At 40.8% G+C, this 18,655-nt stretch overlaps 1 protein-coding gene across 1 annotated transcript in view; it reads left to right on the top strand.

Moving 5' to 3' along the window:
* KNDC1 (kinase non-catalytic C-lobe domain containing 1) overlaps positions 1-18,655 on the top strand; it is an 86,287-nt gene that overhangs the window by 56,502 nt on the left and 11,130 nt on the right. The window contains exons 17-24 of the mRNA XM_075216181.1: positions 354-757; positions 3,049-3,142; positions 5,636-5,733; positions 6,756-6,955; positions 8,006-8,119; positions 9,623-9,770; positions 15,571-15,732; positions 16,194-16,409. Of these exons, the coding sequence (XP_075072282.1) occupies positions 354-757; positions 3,049-3,142; positions 5,636-5,733; positions 6,756-6,955; positions 8,006-8,119; positions 9,623-9,770; positions 15,571-15,732; positions 16,194-16,409 (1,436 nt within the window). The remainder of the gene's footprint in view (positions 1-353; positions 758-3,048; positions 3,143-5,635; positions 5,734-6,755; positions 6,956-8,005; positions 8,120-9,622; positions 9,771-15,570; positions 15,733-16,193; positions 16,410-18,655) is intronic.

The raw sequence follows: 18,655 nt of genomic DNA, 5'->3' as shown, positions 1-18,655 counted from the left end.
AAAGCACTCTCCTATGTATTTTAGGATTCACTTATTTACTTCCATCCTCGTGTGACCCATAAGGATTTTATATTGTCTTTATATTTATTGCATCACAACTACTTTCACATATAAGATTGCTTACTTAAGTGTATTTTCCTTTTAACAGGACTCTGAAAATAATAATTGCATAGGATACATAAGTTTGTTTTACAATATCCATTACAATCTGATATAACATTGTATGACTTATTCCCAGAAACTATCCCCACTGGCAGGTGTTTAATGTGACTTTTATTTTGTGGCATTTGGGTTCTTCAAGAAAACACAGTATGAATTCTCCTACACATGACCTTTCCTTGTTCCCTTTAAAGGTCCCGAGACGCAGGCAGTGGCTGGCACAGAGAGTCACACTTCATTTGATGAGATGGATGTTGCTGATTTTCCACCACAGATCACTGAAAAGGATCAGCAACCACAATCCCCTAAATTACCAACAGTGAGTGAAGAGGACTTTGTGTACAGAGCATTCTCAGATTGTAACAGTTTGTGTGTCAGTCCGGATTTCATAGAGGACAATGAAGAAACCAACGTGGAATCTTTAGTTAATCAACGCGAGAACATGTCCGTTTGTCCATCTGAGGTGTACAAGTGCGGCTCAGGCTGGTCAAGTGCGTTTTATGGAGCGGAGCTGTTTGATCCTGATGTCCAGCATTATGTCAGCATACTTGGAAGACAGAAAGACAAGTGTTCCAAGAGCATAGATGCCAAGAGGCTGGTAAGTGTCTCTGTGAAACATTACATATGTTCTTCCTATATGCATGCTTAACTGCTTAATTTGTGGCATATTCTGATAGTTATACAAGGTTTGCAGTGTTATATTCCAACCTAAATGGAATGATCGCCCACTATTTTATAGTCTTACTGCAATGTACTCACCACTGTGTTTTGCAAAGGGTTAGTGCTTTAATTCTAGCAGCATATGTGATTGCTGAGAAGCCCTGGACCAAGAGGAAAACACATAATCTCAGTAGCTGTCAAACTGAGCTACCCCTTAATAGACCATGTTTATGTACAACAGGGTACTTAGAGTATTTAATGGATAGAAGAGATCTTTGTTGGTGGGTGTGATTCCGCCCAGATCAAGAGCTGACTGTTGCTTCTACCAATGTGCTGGACCCTTTTGGTAATGTTACATCATGATTAAAGCCATGTAGTAGAGGTTCTCCTCAATTGGCAAAATAGAAAGTACACAGGGAAGAGGCCCAAACCAAATCACTAGTGGGTGGGGGAACGTCGCCATTAAAAGGAAACTTCCTTTTCTACATTTGTGTAACAACAATGTTAGAATTTCTTAGTGGTTGTCGGAGTCTGAATATTGTGATGCAAACACTCATTTTCATATATTTTTACCCTAATATTGATAAAAAAAATTCACCTATTTAAAATATGCTGGGCTCCACAAAGCCTTCATTACTTAAAGAGAATATATGATGGAACCACATATAGATCTATGTGCTTGTTTTATACCCTCCAGTATTGTATGAGTAACTGCACCAGCGTTGTTGATATTTGCTGTACAGTTTTCCACCTCTCCCTGCAGAGTACATCAGTTAGGTTCTTACCATTCACTTTTTCTGCTCCGTCTAATCAGTGATTTAACATTGAGGAATTAATCTCAAAGGCAAGCACAGATAGTTATTTATGCAGGACCACTCGACCCCATAAACATTGGTGTTTATGTTGTGCTTTTAAAGTGTGTTCTTTATTTTGTACCAATATTGACATTGGCAGCGTTTAAGTCTTAACGTTCGGTAAAATGTAATGGAGCGCCATTAAGTACATAATAGATGCAAGAAAGCTTTGAGATCACACTTCCAACATTCTGTTAAATGCTAGATTTGGTCTACGGTTATAACTAGTGATGTTTTTCAACGTATTTGTGTATGAGCCCTTAACTAAAACATAACTTGGCTGATAGAGAGACAACATTTAGATGTAACTGGTTTTAGCCCTGATATTGGCCATCACTATGTACAGGTCATGGAGCATTTAATAACATAAAAAACATTGTGTTGTAAATGTGCATTTCACAGGTGCACAATACTTACCAGCTGTACACTTAATATACACTTAGCGGCTCATTCAGAGTGGAACGTACGGCAGTTTGTGTAGCGTATCTTGCTTGAAATTGCTCTGCATGCTCAGAAAGTTGGCACGTGCATGTGCTCGTATGCATACTTGCATGACTGGCTCTTACCCCCGCCTGTACCTGTGAGTCTGCAAGGAGCGTGCAAATGCAGGCCGAGTACATGCCTCCCAGCTTGTCTGTCCCTGGCATCGGGACAGGGGGCGTGGCCACGTTGCAAAGGGAGGGGCATAGTCATGTGAGACAGGGCGTGACTGCCCATAGCATACCTCCCTTCCCCAAACATTCACATTCACAAATATGTCCACTAGTGGGACAGCTCCCTAAAATCAAGATAGTCCCGCTGAAATCGGGACAGGAGGGCGGTATGCGAGTACACCAGAGGTGTGTACACACAAATGCAGCTCATGCGTATGTTCTACAGGGCAGGTGCAAGTACGCGCCAATGATGATGACTTGTTGTACACTAGTCGCTGATGAGGAGACGGATACATCTCGGGATGTGTACAGCTCTGCACATGTCCGGAAATACACTTGTTTTCAGTGCTCCTTTTTTTTTTTTTTTTTTTTTTAGAATAATTTGCTCCCATTTTGCATCTAACTCTAAATCAGTCCCTTAATGTTCTTTTCTAGAATGTAAATGAAATGTCACATTACCACTGGTAGGCTATGTCTGTCTTCAGTAACCAATATCAGTCTGCTCTAACATTGAGTTACAAATCCAAATATAGATGTTTTTGTGTTTATTTCTCCGCACCACCATATAAGCACTGTACATTTGCATCATGGAACCGAATACAATCAACAAGTTTTGTTTGTATTTTGTAGGGGCAAAACATTTATATCTCTGTTCACAGTGACGACTGATATAGTCTGAATCCTGTGAAATTGAACATTTTAATTTTTTTCTCGCTCCACAGGAACTGGAGCAGCAGCTTATGATTGAAACAAAAAATTACAGGAAAACCATTAAACTTTACCAAAAGTTGATGCTGAAAGGGAAGAAGAATAAAGGTAAATGTCACGGTGCTTGTTAAGACGCTCGATTGGATTTATAGTTTGGTGATTTCCTCCAAACTACCTACAATATGTGTTCAGGAGGCGTCTGAGCAACAAGGGGAATGTCTTGGAGTGTTTGGCTTTAACTTCATGACGTTCCCAGATGTACTCCAGTGTGTTAGTTCTTCAACATTCACAAATATATATGTAACATTTTCAGCAGCTTATAGGAACTGTAGATATTGGAGTCAAAGCTGAAATCGTGGATACGTTTTTGCCTATTTCTAGCAAACTTCCTGTCTTTGATCTATTAGAAGGATCCTTGGGCATCTTACAGGCTTCCTCCTAATGACTAATGAAGTATAACTATTGGTCAGCTTCTTAGTAAATGTAAATACGTCTTCTATGAAGGTATAAAAACTCTGACCTATATATTTGTGGATTGTGCAAGATGTGTGTCTGGTCTACTTGTCTTTATGGTTTAGGGACTATGCAATACTGATCATCCGTAATAATACCGTATATACTCGAGTATAAGTCGGCCCGAATATAAGCCGAGGCACCTAATTTTACCACAAAAAACTGGGAAAACTTATTGACTCGAGTATAAGCCTAGGGTGGGAAATGCAGCGGCTTCTGGTAAATTTGGATGTCAGAAGGAAATATGATTATGGATGTTACTCTTGTTGTCCTCTGTATGTGTACAGCGATATTGTGTAATTATCTTGGTAATAAAGGTGTAGTGCAGTACAACTGTAATAGGAAAAGCAGCCAGAGGAAAATAGGGAACCCCTATCCCTAGGTAGATATTTGTATCAATAAGTGGAAAATACCTCGGCGCTGTGAAATATATTATGAATATTTATTGAAATCAGTAAAAGTAGGTAGTTCTGGCCAGAACAGTATATGAGTGCAATGTTAATTCCTGTCCGTTTCAGCAGACAGTGCAGAGTAGGTAAATTCACAGTGGTGAAGAAAGTCTGTACACTTACAATTACGGAGAGGCGATCAGCTCCCGATATCTCCTGTAAGTTCAAAGTCCACTCCGATATATATATGCACGGATAGAGTGGTCACGGGCTGAGTTCCTTACATGCGCGCATATGCAGACCGTGGCTGGTGCCCCAGCAGGAATAAAGTTTACAGCAGTAACGTATTGCAGCGCTGTCTGGGCATAGAGATTGGATGTAGTGAATGCACGGACCAGCTCCGATGTCAGCTCTGGTGTAGAGGCAGATAGGTAGGAATACTGAGGCGGGTCAGAAAGTGTTAGTGTGCAAGTAAACCAACGCGCTTGGCGGGCTTCATCAGGGAAAAGCAATGTTTAGGGCAGCTATGGATGTGCTCGGGACTACTGTGTGGCTGCCTAAATCCCGATGATGTGGTGGTATTCCCCTGTGTAAGCAATGTGTGCTCCGTTGCCGGATGTGCTGGTGCTGCAACCCACGCATGCCGGGTAATCAGTGCTCGGAGGAAGAAAAAAAACTATTGTGGCCTTGGAGCATCACTCGAGTATAAGCCGAGGGGGGGCTTTTTCAGCACAAAAAATGTGCTGAAAAACTCGGCTTATACTCGAGTATATACGGTAATCGAAAAATATTCTTTTGTGACATAAGTTTGTAAATGAACGATGACTTGTAATGTTTCTAAGTTACAGGCACCTTGTGTAGCTGTAATGTCTGCAAGTCATGTTTGCTAGGAATCCTGCTTCTCCTTCATATGGACAGTGCATACAGGAGGCACTGCTTCCACAGAAACCTGTAATCATGACTCAGGCTGAACAGCTTGCTGTGCTGGGACTTTGTATTCTTCAGCAACATAAACCTTCTCTGCAGCTGAGATTTCTAGTAATGCTGTAGAACTCCCCATTTGGCCAGAAGTATCATATTTTTATTTTATTTTTAACTCTTCACAATCCAGAAGCCAATAGCTGAGAAGCAGACATGACCGTGCTTAAACTCACTGCAACATTGGAGTAATGGACTGAAAAATACCGTTGGTTGTTTCAGATTCCTCCATACTGTTGGTCTCTATGCTAAGTGGAGAACTCTTCCCAATCTGACTGCAGTTCTTGGCGATAAACCTTTCTAGTGCAAAGAGTAGTGCTCAGCTTTAGCCAAAAATTAGGTTTAATGAGAATGGCTCCCAAAAAGATCTGATTTTTCACACGCAACAAGTGTGGTACCTCGCACGCAGCTAAACAAAAAACACAACCTGCAGGTCATCTTGTTAGCTTTTGTGGAAGATGTCTTAACATAATATATTCCCTCTTTATCCCACCCGGCTTTTGTAACACCAGTTTTTGTCATGTGTGTATTTAAATAATCTATTTGGAAAGTGCTGTTCTTTCATTGTAATTTAAGAGGTCCATTAATTTTAAAATGACCCTATCATCCCTTACAGTTCAAGTTCCTGAATATTACAATTGTGTGATCTAACTGCCAACCTGATCACTTGGCACTTTATATACATTAATGGCAAATATTTAATTATGTTTCTTTTGTGAAGGTTCTGAAGTAAAAGAATTGTTACCCAAGCTTAAAAGTCATTTGGAAGAAATGAAATCAAAGGTGCAATTCCTTGAACTGGCCAAGAAATTACTTCAGGTAAGCACATAGCAGTGTCTTTGTTCCTTGTACATCTTGTGCGTAGATAGGAACATTTGTTACATGTAAGTCTTATAATATAAGTATGTAGATGATCGAAGCTTTGTCTCTGTAATCCTACTGCTGTCAGATTTATTTACATTTTTATTTTTTTTCTTGAAGAATGTGCACAAGCTATTAAGTGTTGTGAGATGTCTATTGTTACATGTGAATAGCATTTCTCTAATACAAACTCCCTCCATTTATAGTGACATATAAGCCTTACTGGATCTATAGAAAGTAACTGGCACCAGTATAAAGCATTCTCTTTCGTCTTCAGGAAACTTTTATCCAAGGCTGCAAACAGCCTACAGAATGTAAATTACCGCATTGAGTGTTTGTTGGAACCCAGCGATCATACTGTAGCTGAATAGTGCCGCTGCCGTTATTAATATGTATTGTAAAGGGGTTGTCCGCTTTTATTTGACATGTGGTTCTAAGATATGTACAAAGTTTTAGTAATGTTATACTCTACATAATGGCCTCTTTAAAAGCATACATCTCTTTTCCTACTGTGAGGAGAAATTGTCTTCTGAACAGTGCACTAATCGTCATCCATCTATTACACTGCTGTGTGTACTGCTCACTTCACTTAGATTGTCAGTCCCTGTGCTGATGCAGATTGTAGCACTAGGACTATCAAGCAATGAGATGAGTGGAATGACCAATTGTGGGAGGGGGACATTGCAGAGTGACCTTTCCCGGAAAGAAATCACTCTGTTGGGCAACATGGTCTACATCCTATTTAATGTTTTGTTTTCAGCATGAAAAACCACAGATGACCTTTGTATATAAAACTGATTTAATTTCACATGCATTATGTATTATCTGAGCTAAGTACGCAAAGTATATTACAGTGATTTTTATATGTTTATATCTAATTTTGAGTTTCTTAAATTTATATTACACTCATCATAAATGAACCTAAGTGGCCTTCAGATCCTGATTCTGTGTTTTTTTTGTTTTGTTCTCTTTTAATGAAGGTTTCTTATGCAGAACAGTGGGGACTTGAGTCACGGGATCTTCCTACCGTAGCGAACCTTGCAAGTCATGACTCTCTGAACTCTTCCGAAGATGAAGCCTTTCTGCTTGTATATAATGAAAAAGGTCATACCCGGGACAACACATCAACAAACTTACAAGCTGGAACACCTCTTGGGTTATTGGTCCACCTATACTCCAGGTACAAAATTAATTACAGTACAAAATGGAGCTTATATTGTTTGAACAATGGTTTTACAGTGAGCCTGTTAGAGATTGAACTTCAAATGGATCATGTGTTAAAATAAGACAACCACGATGTTCCAATCCTTCCAAAGGATTCTACCTTGCAGAGGTCTCCTTGAACCTTGTGACAACATCTCATCCAAGAGCATGGCTGAAGATGAGGCCATATCCTACAAGATGCCACCTCATTACATTGGGGGGGGGTAAAAATTGGTTTAATGGTCGTTAAAGACTAGCCGTACTAAAGTAAAAAAAAAGTTATTTAAAGGTAAGCTCTATAGAGCTTTCGGAGGAGCTGGAGACCACAATTTGATGTGGATAGACGTGCTGTGGACTGCAAAGGAATGGTGTCACTTTAACGTATTATAAAGAACTGCTGGAATACTTGGGTTTTTTTTTTATGAAACAAGTTTATTTTATTTGTCCCTTGAAACTGTTGCTAAAACTGCCACAGAATGTGAAAGATAAATATGTAGACATTTCCATACCTTAACAGAACATGATCGACTTGACCCGCATACCCGCAGTGGTATCTTTTGTTTTTACGGTACACACGTCCACCTAATGACGCCTGCAGCATATTATTGTAAAGACTACCCATGATTGTGTCTATGGTTACAATTCCAGGCACAATATGTTCTATATACATACAGTTCAGATGATTGCAGCGAATAATACAGTCCAAACAATAGTCTCTAAATAGTTGTAGACATCTGTAGATGGTTTCATGCATTGATATACGGTATGTGTATTTTGTCTTATCTTGTATTCTAGGCTCCAATCCATAAGGAAACAAAAAGTATGCAGACTTGTCTTAGTTAAGCCAATCACGTGACCACAAGGAATAGATATAATGCACTTACAATGTGGTTTTATATGTGAGGCATTTATGGCAAGCCAGTGTCGTCTTTTGCTTAACCAAGTTGTCTTTATAGAAAGAGAACTGTTGGCTTTGTTGTGGACATATTTCTCAGTGTGGTTTAAGTGTTTTCTGTTTTTGCTGTAGGAACGCTGTGTTGGATGGGTACGTTCAGCAGTTGCTCTACACCTTCCGATATTTCTGTTCTCAGGAAGATCTTCTGCAGTTTCTTGTTGACCGGATTAATAATACTTTGCCAAGGTATTGCCTCCACTTATTAAGACATGTGCAGCTCACCTCATTTGTGGTTATTTGTGCAAGCTAATGAACAAATATACTTGTGTGTGTACGCTTAATATACAACCATGTTCTTGCGCAGTGCGTAGTAAATAAGCTTGCATGTACCAATTCTTAGCTGTATGTTACGCATGCACACATATGTTCTTGCGCAGTGCATAGTAAATAATCTTTACATGTACCAATTCAGCCGCTGTAATATTACCAGAAAGGGGCAGTCCCCATCCACAGTTTTGTGCACATTATTATGTCTGATAAGGATTAATGACTGTCACATTTTTACAGCTGAAGAAAAAATTGCTTGACACCAAATACTAATTGGGAAATGCTGTTTTTATGTTTCAAAGAGGTTCTCCATGTGCAGACCAGAGCTGTGACTAGATATTTAGTGCCCCCCTCAGTCCCTCCCATATATGCTCAGGAATGCACCACCAGAGGGGACTTACCTAGCTCTATAAAAGAACATCACCATTTTCCAAAACTACTGCGCCCTCCTACCTGTTCTTTCAGCTTTGACTACCAGTGTCTTCAGGTCAGTTGCTGCTTGGCCGGATCCTGGAATGTTGGATGCTGTTTGAGTTATTATTCACCTCCTGGAAACCTGAATAGTGACAGAACAACCTAGGTCTCCCTATCAACCAAATGGACGTTAAATTGGTAGCTTTGTTTTGTTTCACAAATAGCCCTCTCTTCACCCAATCAGCCTCAGAATTTAATTAATGGTATTCACATTTCATAAATGCTTATTTCCCCCATACAGCCCCAACATTAAATTAATAGCGCCCATGTTTAATAATTAGTGGCTCACAAATTTCCCACACATTTAATAGAGATTATAATTACTAATAAACACATCACTGTCTTTTTGAGTATTACTGTAGGATATATTTATGTACTCCAAAGAAACCTTCCCCCTTCTCTCCGGACCTCAGCCCCCTGAATCTTGCTCTTTTCTCTCTAGTCCTCCCTCCTGCTCTTCTCTCCATCAAGTGTCTTGTTCTCTCCAGGCCCTACAGTAATTTAATCATCTTAGGGCTCCTCAGCGTCTCTTCTTCCTCTGTCTTCTTCCTTTGCCTGCATCTTCTTGTTTCTGTGCTGGTTCCTCCCGGCTCCGCTGTAAAGTGCCCCAACATCATGTTTGCACGTCCGCACCGCTGCAGTAAGCAGGACGCCAATGCCACCCTCATTCTGCCGGCTTCCTGTCACTGAGCAATTACCGCCCTACATTAATGTTGATCTGGATGGCTGCATATAGCGGACAGGTGTTGCACTTCCTTTGCCTTGCGCCATGGGCAGCCACATGACCCACACTGCCCTGGTTACGAACATGGTGGAGACAGTTGCGTCATTAGCAAGTCTTGGCTGTAAGCTATTCTGCTAGATATATGAGAGTGACTGATATGGGAATACTTCCTGAATTATTATTATTATTAATAATAATTATTTTTATTTTTTATCATCAACTAGGGAAGGAACAGACCCATCTTGTATGGATGCAAAAATCTATCATCGATCACTGCTTCTGCTGCAAACCTGGATTGAAGACTGCTGGCATATAGACTTCTCTATAAATCCAGATCTTTTAGACAAACTTGAAGATTTAAGTAATTCCCAGGTGATTGGAAAACTATTGTCTTTGTCGCTCTTCAAGTTCGTAATTATAATTTGTACAATGCATTTGTTTTGTTGTTTGCTTTTGCGTTTTCCATATTCTACATTCATGAGATGTTGTGATTTATGTTTAATTGTACTTTATAAATTATTCTTTTTATTTTTTATATTTATATTATTATTATTATTTATAACTGTGTAACTTATTTATCATATTTAAAGGATAACTCCAATCCCCAATAAAATATAATCCCCTGGTTTCCCCTAACTGTTTGAATCATGAGGTCCCTCACCCTTGGTGCTTACAGAGCGCCTTGATCACAGGGAAATGAGTTGGGTGAATTCTCATGAATAAATATTCAGCCCAGTAACTGGCAGCTTCGACTGAGTAATGACAGGTACACTTTTAACTTTAGTGGACATGAGCAGCGCCACAGACAGACAATGAGGGTTATTTTTGCAAAGTGTCAGAAGTTATAAGCATCTTTTTTTAAAAAAAAAAAAAAAAAAATTCCACTTTATTTTAAAATAATTATTTGGTAGGAAGTTGACATTGATGAACATAGTGTTGAGATTTGTCGGTCTTTACCATTAAGTTCTGCAAATTTGTACACATGCAAAATGATGAACTGTTTTTTAAAAAAAGTTATTGTTACTCCTATTTTCAATATTTTGCTGCATTATAGCCCTCTCCGCTTTTGGGACTATGAATTTTGAGTTGAAAATGATTGAAATGATGTGTTGAATATTACAGGAGCCGGTGCTGCTTCCTGATGACCGCACACACTCATATGGCTGACCACAATATCCAGTGTGTCTTATAACTGGGCTGGGCCAACAAACACGTACACCTGCAGCTTCCAGTTTTTGGATAACACTCACTTTTGTGTGGCTAAACCGCAGGCCTTATTCACTATAGTGTATTACATTGGAACATTTTATATAAGCAGAAATAATGAAACTGAGCCTCATATAGCCATCAATAAATGCAAAATATGGAAAAGTAACTATCTGTAAAGTGTAATATACAGTCATGGCCAAAAGTTTTGAGAATGACACAAATATTATTTTTCACAAAGTCTGCTGCCTCAGTTTTTTAGGATGGCAATTTGCATATACTCCAGAATGACATGAAGAGTGATCAGATGAATTGCAATTAATTTCAATGTCCCTCTTTGCCAAGACAATGAACTTTATCCCAAAAACATTTCCATTGCATTTCAGCCCTGCCACAAAAGGAGCAGCTGACATCAGGTCAGTGATTCTCTTGTTAACACAGGTGCGAGTGTAGATGAGGACAAGGCTGGAGATCACTCTGTTATGCTGATTGAGTTCGAATAACAGACTGGAAGCTTTAAAAGGAGAATGGTGCTTGAAATCATTGTTCTTCCTCTGTTAACCACGGTTTTCTGCAAGGAAATGTGTACAGTCATCATTGCTTTGCACAAAAAGGGCTTCACAGGAAAGGATATTTCTGCTAGTAAGATTGTACCTAAATCAGCCATTTATCGGATCATCCAGAACTTCAAGGAGAGAGGTTCAATAGTTGTGAAGAAGGCTTCAGGGCGCCCAAGAATGTCCAGCAAGTGCTAGGACCACCCCCTAAAGTTGATTCAGCTGTGGGAACGGCAGATCACAAATGCAGAGCTTGCTCAGGAATGGCAGCAGGCAGGTGTGAGTGCATCTGCACACACAGTGAGGCGAGGATGGCCTGTTCTCAAGAAGGCCAGCAAAGAAGCGACTTCTTTCCAGGAATAACATTAGGGACAGACTGATATTCTGCAAAGGGTACAGGGATTGGAATGCTGAGGACTGGGGTAAAGTCATTCAGATTGTTTGGGGCATCTGGAAAAACGCTTGTCTGGAGAAGGAAAGCTGAGTGCTACCAACAGTCCCGTGTTATGCCAACAGTAAAGCATCCTGAGAATATTCATGCTGCTCAGCCAAGGGAGTGGGCTCACTCACAATTTTGCCTATGAACACAGCCATGAATAAAGAATGGTACCAAAACATCCTCCAAGAGCAGCTTCTCCCAACCATCCAAGAACAGTTTGGTGATGAACAATGCATTTTCCAGCTTGATGGAGCACCTTGCCATAAGGCAAAAGTGATAACTAAGTGGCTCAGGGCTCAAAACAACGAAATTTTGGGTCCATGGCCAGGAAACTCACCAGACCTTAATCCCATTGAGAACTTGTGGTCAATCCTCAAGAGGCAGGTGGATCAGCAAAAAACCACAAATTCTGACAAACTCCATGTATTGATTAGGCAAGAATGGGCGGCCATCAGTCAGTATGTGGACCAGAAGTTGATTGATAGCATGCCAGGGCGAATTGCAGAGATCTTCAAAATAAGGGTCAACACTGCAAATATTGACTCTTTGCATAAACTTAATGTAATTGTCAATAAAAGCCTTTGACACTGGAGGCTCGGATCTCGGTCATTCATAAAGAGGGTAAAGATGTTCATGACTGCGCTAGTTATCGCCCTATCTCCCTACTCAATACAGATGTTAAATTATATGCTAAAATTTTGGCTAATAGATAAAATTCGGTCCTCCCCTCCCTTGTACATTACGATCAGGTTGGCTTCATACCGGGCCGTCAGGCAGAGACAATACCAGGAGAGTCGTTGATCTGATTCATATCATTAATACCAGGAAGGATCCAGCTATTATTCTCTCCCTCGACGCCGAAAAGGCTTTTGACAGGATCTCTTGGAGCTTTATATCCCGAGCCTTGTCGGCATTTGGCATCTCAGGTAGCCTCCTTACTGGTATTCAAGCCTTATATTCTCGACCCACTGCAAGAGTCATGATCAACGGCTCTCCCTCAGACCTTATTACTATATCCAACGGTACCCGCCAAGGTTGTCCTCTGTCCCCTCTCATCTTTGCCCTCGTTATGGAACCTTTGCTGCCTCTATCTGGGCCTGTCCAGATATACAAGGTGTGCGAGTGGGGGACTTAGAGAGTAAGCTCTCTCTCTTTGCGGATGATGTCCTGTTGACCCTCCAGCAGCCAGGGAAGTCGCTTCCCGGACTCTTCAACATTTTACACCATTATGGGCACCTCTCAGGTTACAAAATTAATATTGCAAAATCGGAAGCCCTCCTCCTTAATATCCCCTCCCTGGAGGGATTAGCACTCACCTCCCGTTTTAACTTTCGGTGGCAAAGAAAGAAAATTAAATACTTAGGTATTTTTGTTACCGACTCCTACGACTCTCTGTATCGGGAGAACTACCCAGGCCTCTTTGCTAAAATCAAATCAGAACTTTTCTCCTGGCGCTCATTGATCATCTCGTGGCTGGGCAGGATCATTTCTGTCAAGATGAACCTCCTTCCTAAGCTTCTTTATTTCTTTCAGACCCTTCCTGTTAGAGTCCCCCTTTCGGATCTTTCATCTCTCCAAAAATGTCTCTCTAGATTTGTCTGGAACGGTCGGTCGCCCAGGATTACGCTGGCTCTCTTAAAGAGACCCACCAGAAGTGGTGGTAGGGGTTTCCCGGATTTGAAAATTTACTACTGGGCGGCTCACCTGAGCCATATTGTAGCCTCCTTTGCACCCCCTGCGAAATTGTCGTGGGTCGACATTGAATCCGCCTATCTTAAATTTCCAGTTCTTTCTTGTATTTGGGGTCTCTCAAAACAAGCTAGATCTCCCCTTACTTGCCGATGCCCCACCTTATTATTTTCAGCTACAATCTGGGAGACCTGCCGGCCCCATCTCAAAATCCCGATATCCTCTTTTCCTGTCCTACCTCTTTGGGGTAACCCTGCCTTTCCTCCTGGGCTCTCCTCTGCCTTCTATAGTCCCTGGGTCTCTGCAGGTGTTCGATTTGCAGGGGATCTAATATTTCATGGTGCCTTTATCTCCTGGGATGATCTGCGCTCTAAATTCCCAAGCCTCCATCCTAAATTCTATGAGTATTTCCAGTTACGGCACTTCGTGGGCTCTCTCCTCGGGGGGACTCCTTCCCCCTCTCGTGCTTCCCCCTTTGAAACGTTATGTCTCTCCTCACCTTTGGGTAGGGGCACGATTTCCTATATCTACAGCCTTTTACCTCCGAGAGGTAGGCATGAGAGGGAGTGGGAGAGGGACCTGGGCCCCCCCGGAGGAGGATTACTGGGAAACCATAAGGGAACAGGTGGCCACCAGCTCTATTTCCACTTTAGTTAAGGAGAACGCTTATAAAATATACTATAGATGGTACTACACCCCTGACAAACTTACTAAAATGTTCCCCTCTAGTTCTCCATTATGCTGGCGGGGTTGTGGCCAGATGGGTTCTTTCTTACATATCTGGTGGTCCTGCCCTAAAATATCCTCCTTTTGGGACCGAGTTAGGGCCCTCCTCTCCTCCCTCCTTCCGTGCCCAGTCCGGAAAGACCCATGGTCTTTTCTTCTCCGTTACCCTCTGATTGATGATGATAGACAGTCTGCGAAATTTGCCTTCCATGTCCTTGCAGCTGCGCGATGCCTAGTAGCTAAGTCATGAAAAAAGTTGAACCCCCCCACTATGGCGGCCTTACGATCCTATATTTGGTTCATTGCACGGATGGAACAGATTACATACCACCGTCACGATAAGGACGATAAATTCCACCAGATTTGGGCTCCTTGGCTTTACTTATAACCCCTTAGCTCCTGCACCAACTCTTTCCTGTTAAGTGATGAGCATAGGGGACCTGACTCCTGAAGCGGTTACCCCTGTCTCAAATACCCAGGTAATACTCTCTCCTGAACTTCTTTTATTGTAAAAAAAAATAAATAAGATAAAGGGAAGAATGTTCTCTTTTTATTGTTATTATTTATCTATTTTCTTTAGGTGACGACCAGTGCCCCCCTCTATACTATTATAAAATGTTATTGATGTTTGAATATACAAGTAACAATGGTATACTTACCTGTTTCCTCAATGGCATTCTGTTGATGTCTTGCATATCCATTACTTAATTTTCTGTTACATTGTTATTTATTCATGTCTTGCTTTACTTTCTGTTTTGTTTTGGGTTTTTTTCTACTTCTGCAATGTACTAATTTGTTGACTCGTATCTGTATATCATTGCGATTTCTCAAAATAAATAGTTAAAAAAAAAAGCCTTTGACACTTATGACATGCTTGTAATTATACTTCAGTATACCATAGCAACATCTGACAAAAAGTTCTAAAAACACTGAAGCAGCAAACTTTGTAAAAACCAATACTTGTGTCATTCGCAAAACTTTTGACCATGACTGTACACAGGAAATATGCAGTACAATTAACTAACACCGTTAAAATCTTTACTGAAAATAAATAGCTATGTTTTGAAGACTTATTTGGGCAACCTTGTTGTTCTGTTGTAATCTAGGTATGGTGCAGTTCTTGCTCCCCTTCACTCTATTGTCATCTACTTAATCCCACACTCTCCTCTGTTTCTGCTTTCACTTCATTTGTGTCATCATGTTACATCAAACTAGCTTGAGATACAGGAAAATGTAAAATATGCTCCAGCTTTAAACCTGGTAATTAGAATTCCACACAATGAGTCGTTGTACGGGTAGGAGACGCATGGCGGCATTAGTGATCTAATCACATCGAGTAGCTACTAATGATTTTTCTATCCTACGGATTTGAATCCCGATAGAATTTCTAGGACCTTGGCAATTTCCTAGGTTGCTTATCTCAGGACATTCAAAACCATTACACACACTGTGCATCCCTAAGTTTCTTGTTTGAATGCATTTGCCCTTAATATGTTGTCCTAATGTATATGCCTTCATGGAGGTTTATATATCCTTTCTATAAATCACTTTTCAGATTCTTCCGAAAGATGAGCGTGGCGAACACCTGGTTTCGCTGCTGCAGGAACTATCCAGTAATAAATACACAATTTCCTCTCCCGGCTCTGATAAAAAGGGCGACACCAAATCTTTACACTCCCTCTGCACAAAGTTTTCCGAAGATAATGTCTCCAGAAAGGTTCGTTGTCCTGAGCTCTCTCCTATAATACATACATTTATGTGACTATTACTGGTCCTTAGTCCCAATCAACTATATTTTGAATTGTTACTATTCCTGTGTGTTAATACAATAAAGTTTATTTAAAAAAAAAAAAAAGTAAAGTCATGTAAATGACGCTGAGGGAGAGATTCAATTAGACGCGAGGTGTCTCCGGAATGTCCGCGAGATACATTGCGGCGGAAATTTGGAGTTTCCTGCCGTAATTGCCGGCAATTCGAGGTCTGCGCGCCAAATCACCCAGAATTGAATCTCCCCATGAGTCTTACTAGAAGACTGATGATATTTGTCCCAAGAGTGGTCCTAGTTTACATAAACGTATTTTGTTTTGTGATCTTGTATAAATGTTGGAGAAAGCATCCACTATCAAAGTTCAATTATTAATATTTCATAAAATGTTTAATAACTTTCATATTTTGCAGAGCTTTAATTGGAAACTCTCGAGAGGCAATGGACTCCTCATACCTCACCATAGGGATAAGCATTATACGGTATCAGCAGCTTTGCCTCGGCCGTGCTACCCAGGGATTGTAGAAGATCTGTCCTTGTATTATATAAAGGGAGAGGAGAGTGCAGCGTACGCTATACATGATCTTAGTGTCCAGCAGATTGCGTCTCAACTGACTTTAATACAGGAGGTTAGTACGTGCTCAAAATGGTAACTTGTCATTAACTGCTAGCTAATGTGATCTCCCAGCACTAAATCCATGCTGCATCTTATCATTTACCTCTAAGGGAGAGATCCAATTTCCCGCATTGTTCTTTAGAACAACGCGGGGTGCGCGTAGTAACTAATTGATGCGCATCATTACTGTTGGTATGATATTTTCAACAATGATTTTTGCTCGCAGCGAGCAGGAATTCATGTTAAATTTACCGTAGTAATGGTAATGATGCGGACCCCACGTTGTTATAAAAAACAGTGCAGGAAATGGAATTTCCCCCTTAATTTTCAACCTATTTTTGTTAGGAATTCCATTATTTTCCTACCATTTATGTGAGCTCACAGGTCTGTAGTTGTTATATTTTATTCCCTCCAGCTTTTTTGTGTTTACAGAAATACATTTGCTCCAATAACCTGGAATTACCCCTGGATACAAAGCTAATGTCCATGACGCAGCAAGCATTGTATTGTATTGTAATTCTCTCACCTGCCTCTGCTACTTGTGTCTGTAGGACAGTAGGGTATATATTTCCCTATAGTGTAGGTGACATCTTTTGACTTTTTAGTAGTAAATACAGAGAAGTTATTTAGGCAGTTTTCTTGTATTGCTGCAGTTCTGCTTTACTGCTGCTTTAATATTACACCACTCTGACCGATGGTTTGTAGATTTGATGTTCTTTCCTATTTGATACTTTGCCTCATTGACTATTATGAGTTCTCAACTTTTTACTGCATTAAAACATGGAATATAACTTGTGATACATGTTCTGGTAATCTAAAGGGCAACGGTTTTTTCTCTATTGTAATAAAGCCCTTGCTCTTTAAGCAGTTTGTGGCTTCAGACCTTGGAGCTCAGCCAATGGTTTCCTTTTGTTTATTATTTAGTGGCCAAGTTGTAGTAGACTGCTGGCTAGGAGCACCACATAGCTACAGGATACATTAACCTGAGATGCTGCAACTCTGGTGGCAGGGCAGTTCTTATGCTCCAAAATAAGAAGCCGGTTTGGGCAAATTGTGGCCCTCCAACCCTTGGGGAAACTCTATCCCATCACACATTGCAAGCCTCTTGCTGGCAGAGCATTTTGGAACCTGTATTTCCGTGACCGATCTAGAGCCATAGACTGAAGCAACAGTGACACCTGCAGGCATGATACTATGACAGTGGTTCCCAAAGTGTGCGCTGTGGCACTCTAGTGGGGCAAGCAAGGCAGGGGGGTGCCAAGCCTGAAAGTCACTCCCCTCCTGCCATCTCCCGCTTGTCTACCAGCTGGCCAAGGGAGAAAAAAAAGCTTACCTATACGGCGGCGCTCGGGACCCGGCATCCTCCTCCCTGTTCCCTTCTTACTGACTGTCGGATGTGACGTCATCACATTCAACGTTTTCAGTGATGAGCGGCACAGAAAGGAGCCAGAATTTAAGCTTGAAGAAAGAAAACAGAAGAAAAGGATAAGAAAGAAGGCCAAGTAAAAGGTAAATAAAGGATCGGAAGAGCAACATTGTGATGAATGCGACAGTGTAATAAAAGCACAGCGTAATAAAAGAAAAACTCATGAAGGGGAAGCTGTGATGGATGAACAAGAGGAAGGGGCACAGTGTGATGGTGAAGGAGGATGCAGAGTGATTAGAGGGACCAGTGTGCTAAAGCACAGCGAATGCTCGTTCCATTTGCACAGCAGATCTATGCGAAGCTGGGTTTTCGTCTGTTGCTATAATAAAAAGCAAGTGCATTCATATAGGAAATAAGTCCAGGAGAACTCTCAAAAATTTGCGAGTCTCCCCGTAGGCAACTATGATTCGACCTTATAACAAATAAGTTTCCATATACCTGGTAGAACTGGGCAATTTCAATGTTTGAATAACTTTAAAGGGCCCACCAACTGTGTAAATGGACAAATCGGTACAATATTGTAGGTTAATTTTTTCGCTCGGCTCTCGAAAAGAGTGGTAGGATCACAACGTGAGGCCGTCATAAGACACAAAGCTGAACATTTATGGCATTTTTTATACTTTAAGGTATTGAAGAACAAAAACTGGAGTTGCCCATAGCAAGCAGTCAGACATTTATTTTCATTGTCCTGACCGTATTAGATAGGTGACTGCATCTCTCTCTTTCTACAAGTTACAAGTAGAAACAGTTGTAAATGTGCCCAAATTAGAACTAAAGTGTGTTTCTGGTACTGCTGCTGCCCAATATTATATGGTGAGAGCAACAGCTGTTTG

The sequence above is a fragment of the Mixophyes fleayi genome, chromosome 6 (assembly GCF_038048845.1).
Source record: "Mixophyes fleayi isolate aMixFle1 chromosome 6, aMixFle1.hap1, whole genome shotgun sequence".
Taxonomy (NCBI): domain Eukaryota; kingdom Metazoa; phylum Chordata; class Amphibia; order Anura; family Limnodynastidae; genus Mixophyes; species Mixophyes fleayi.
This window is presented reverse-complemented; position numbering and strand designations above follow the sequence as displayed.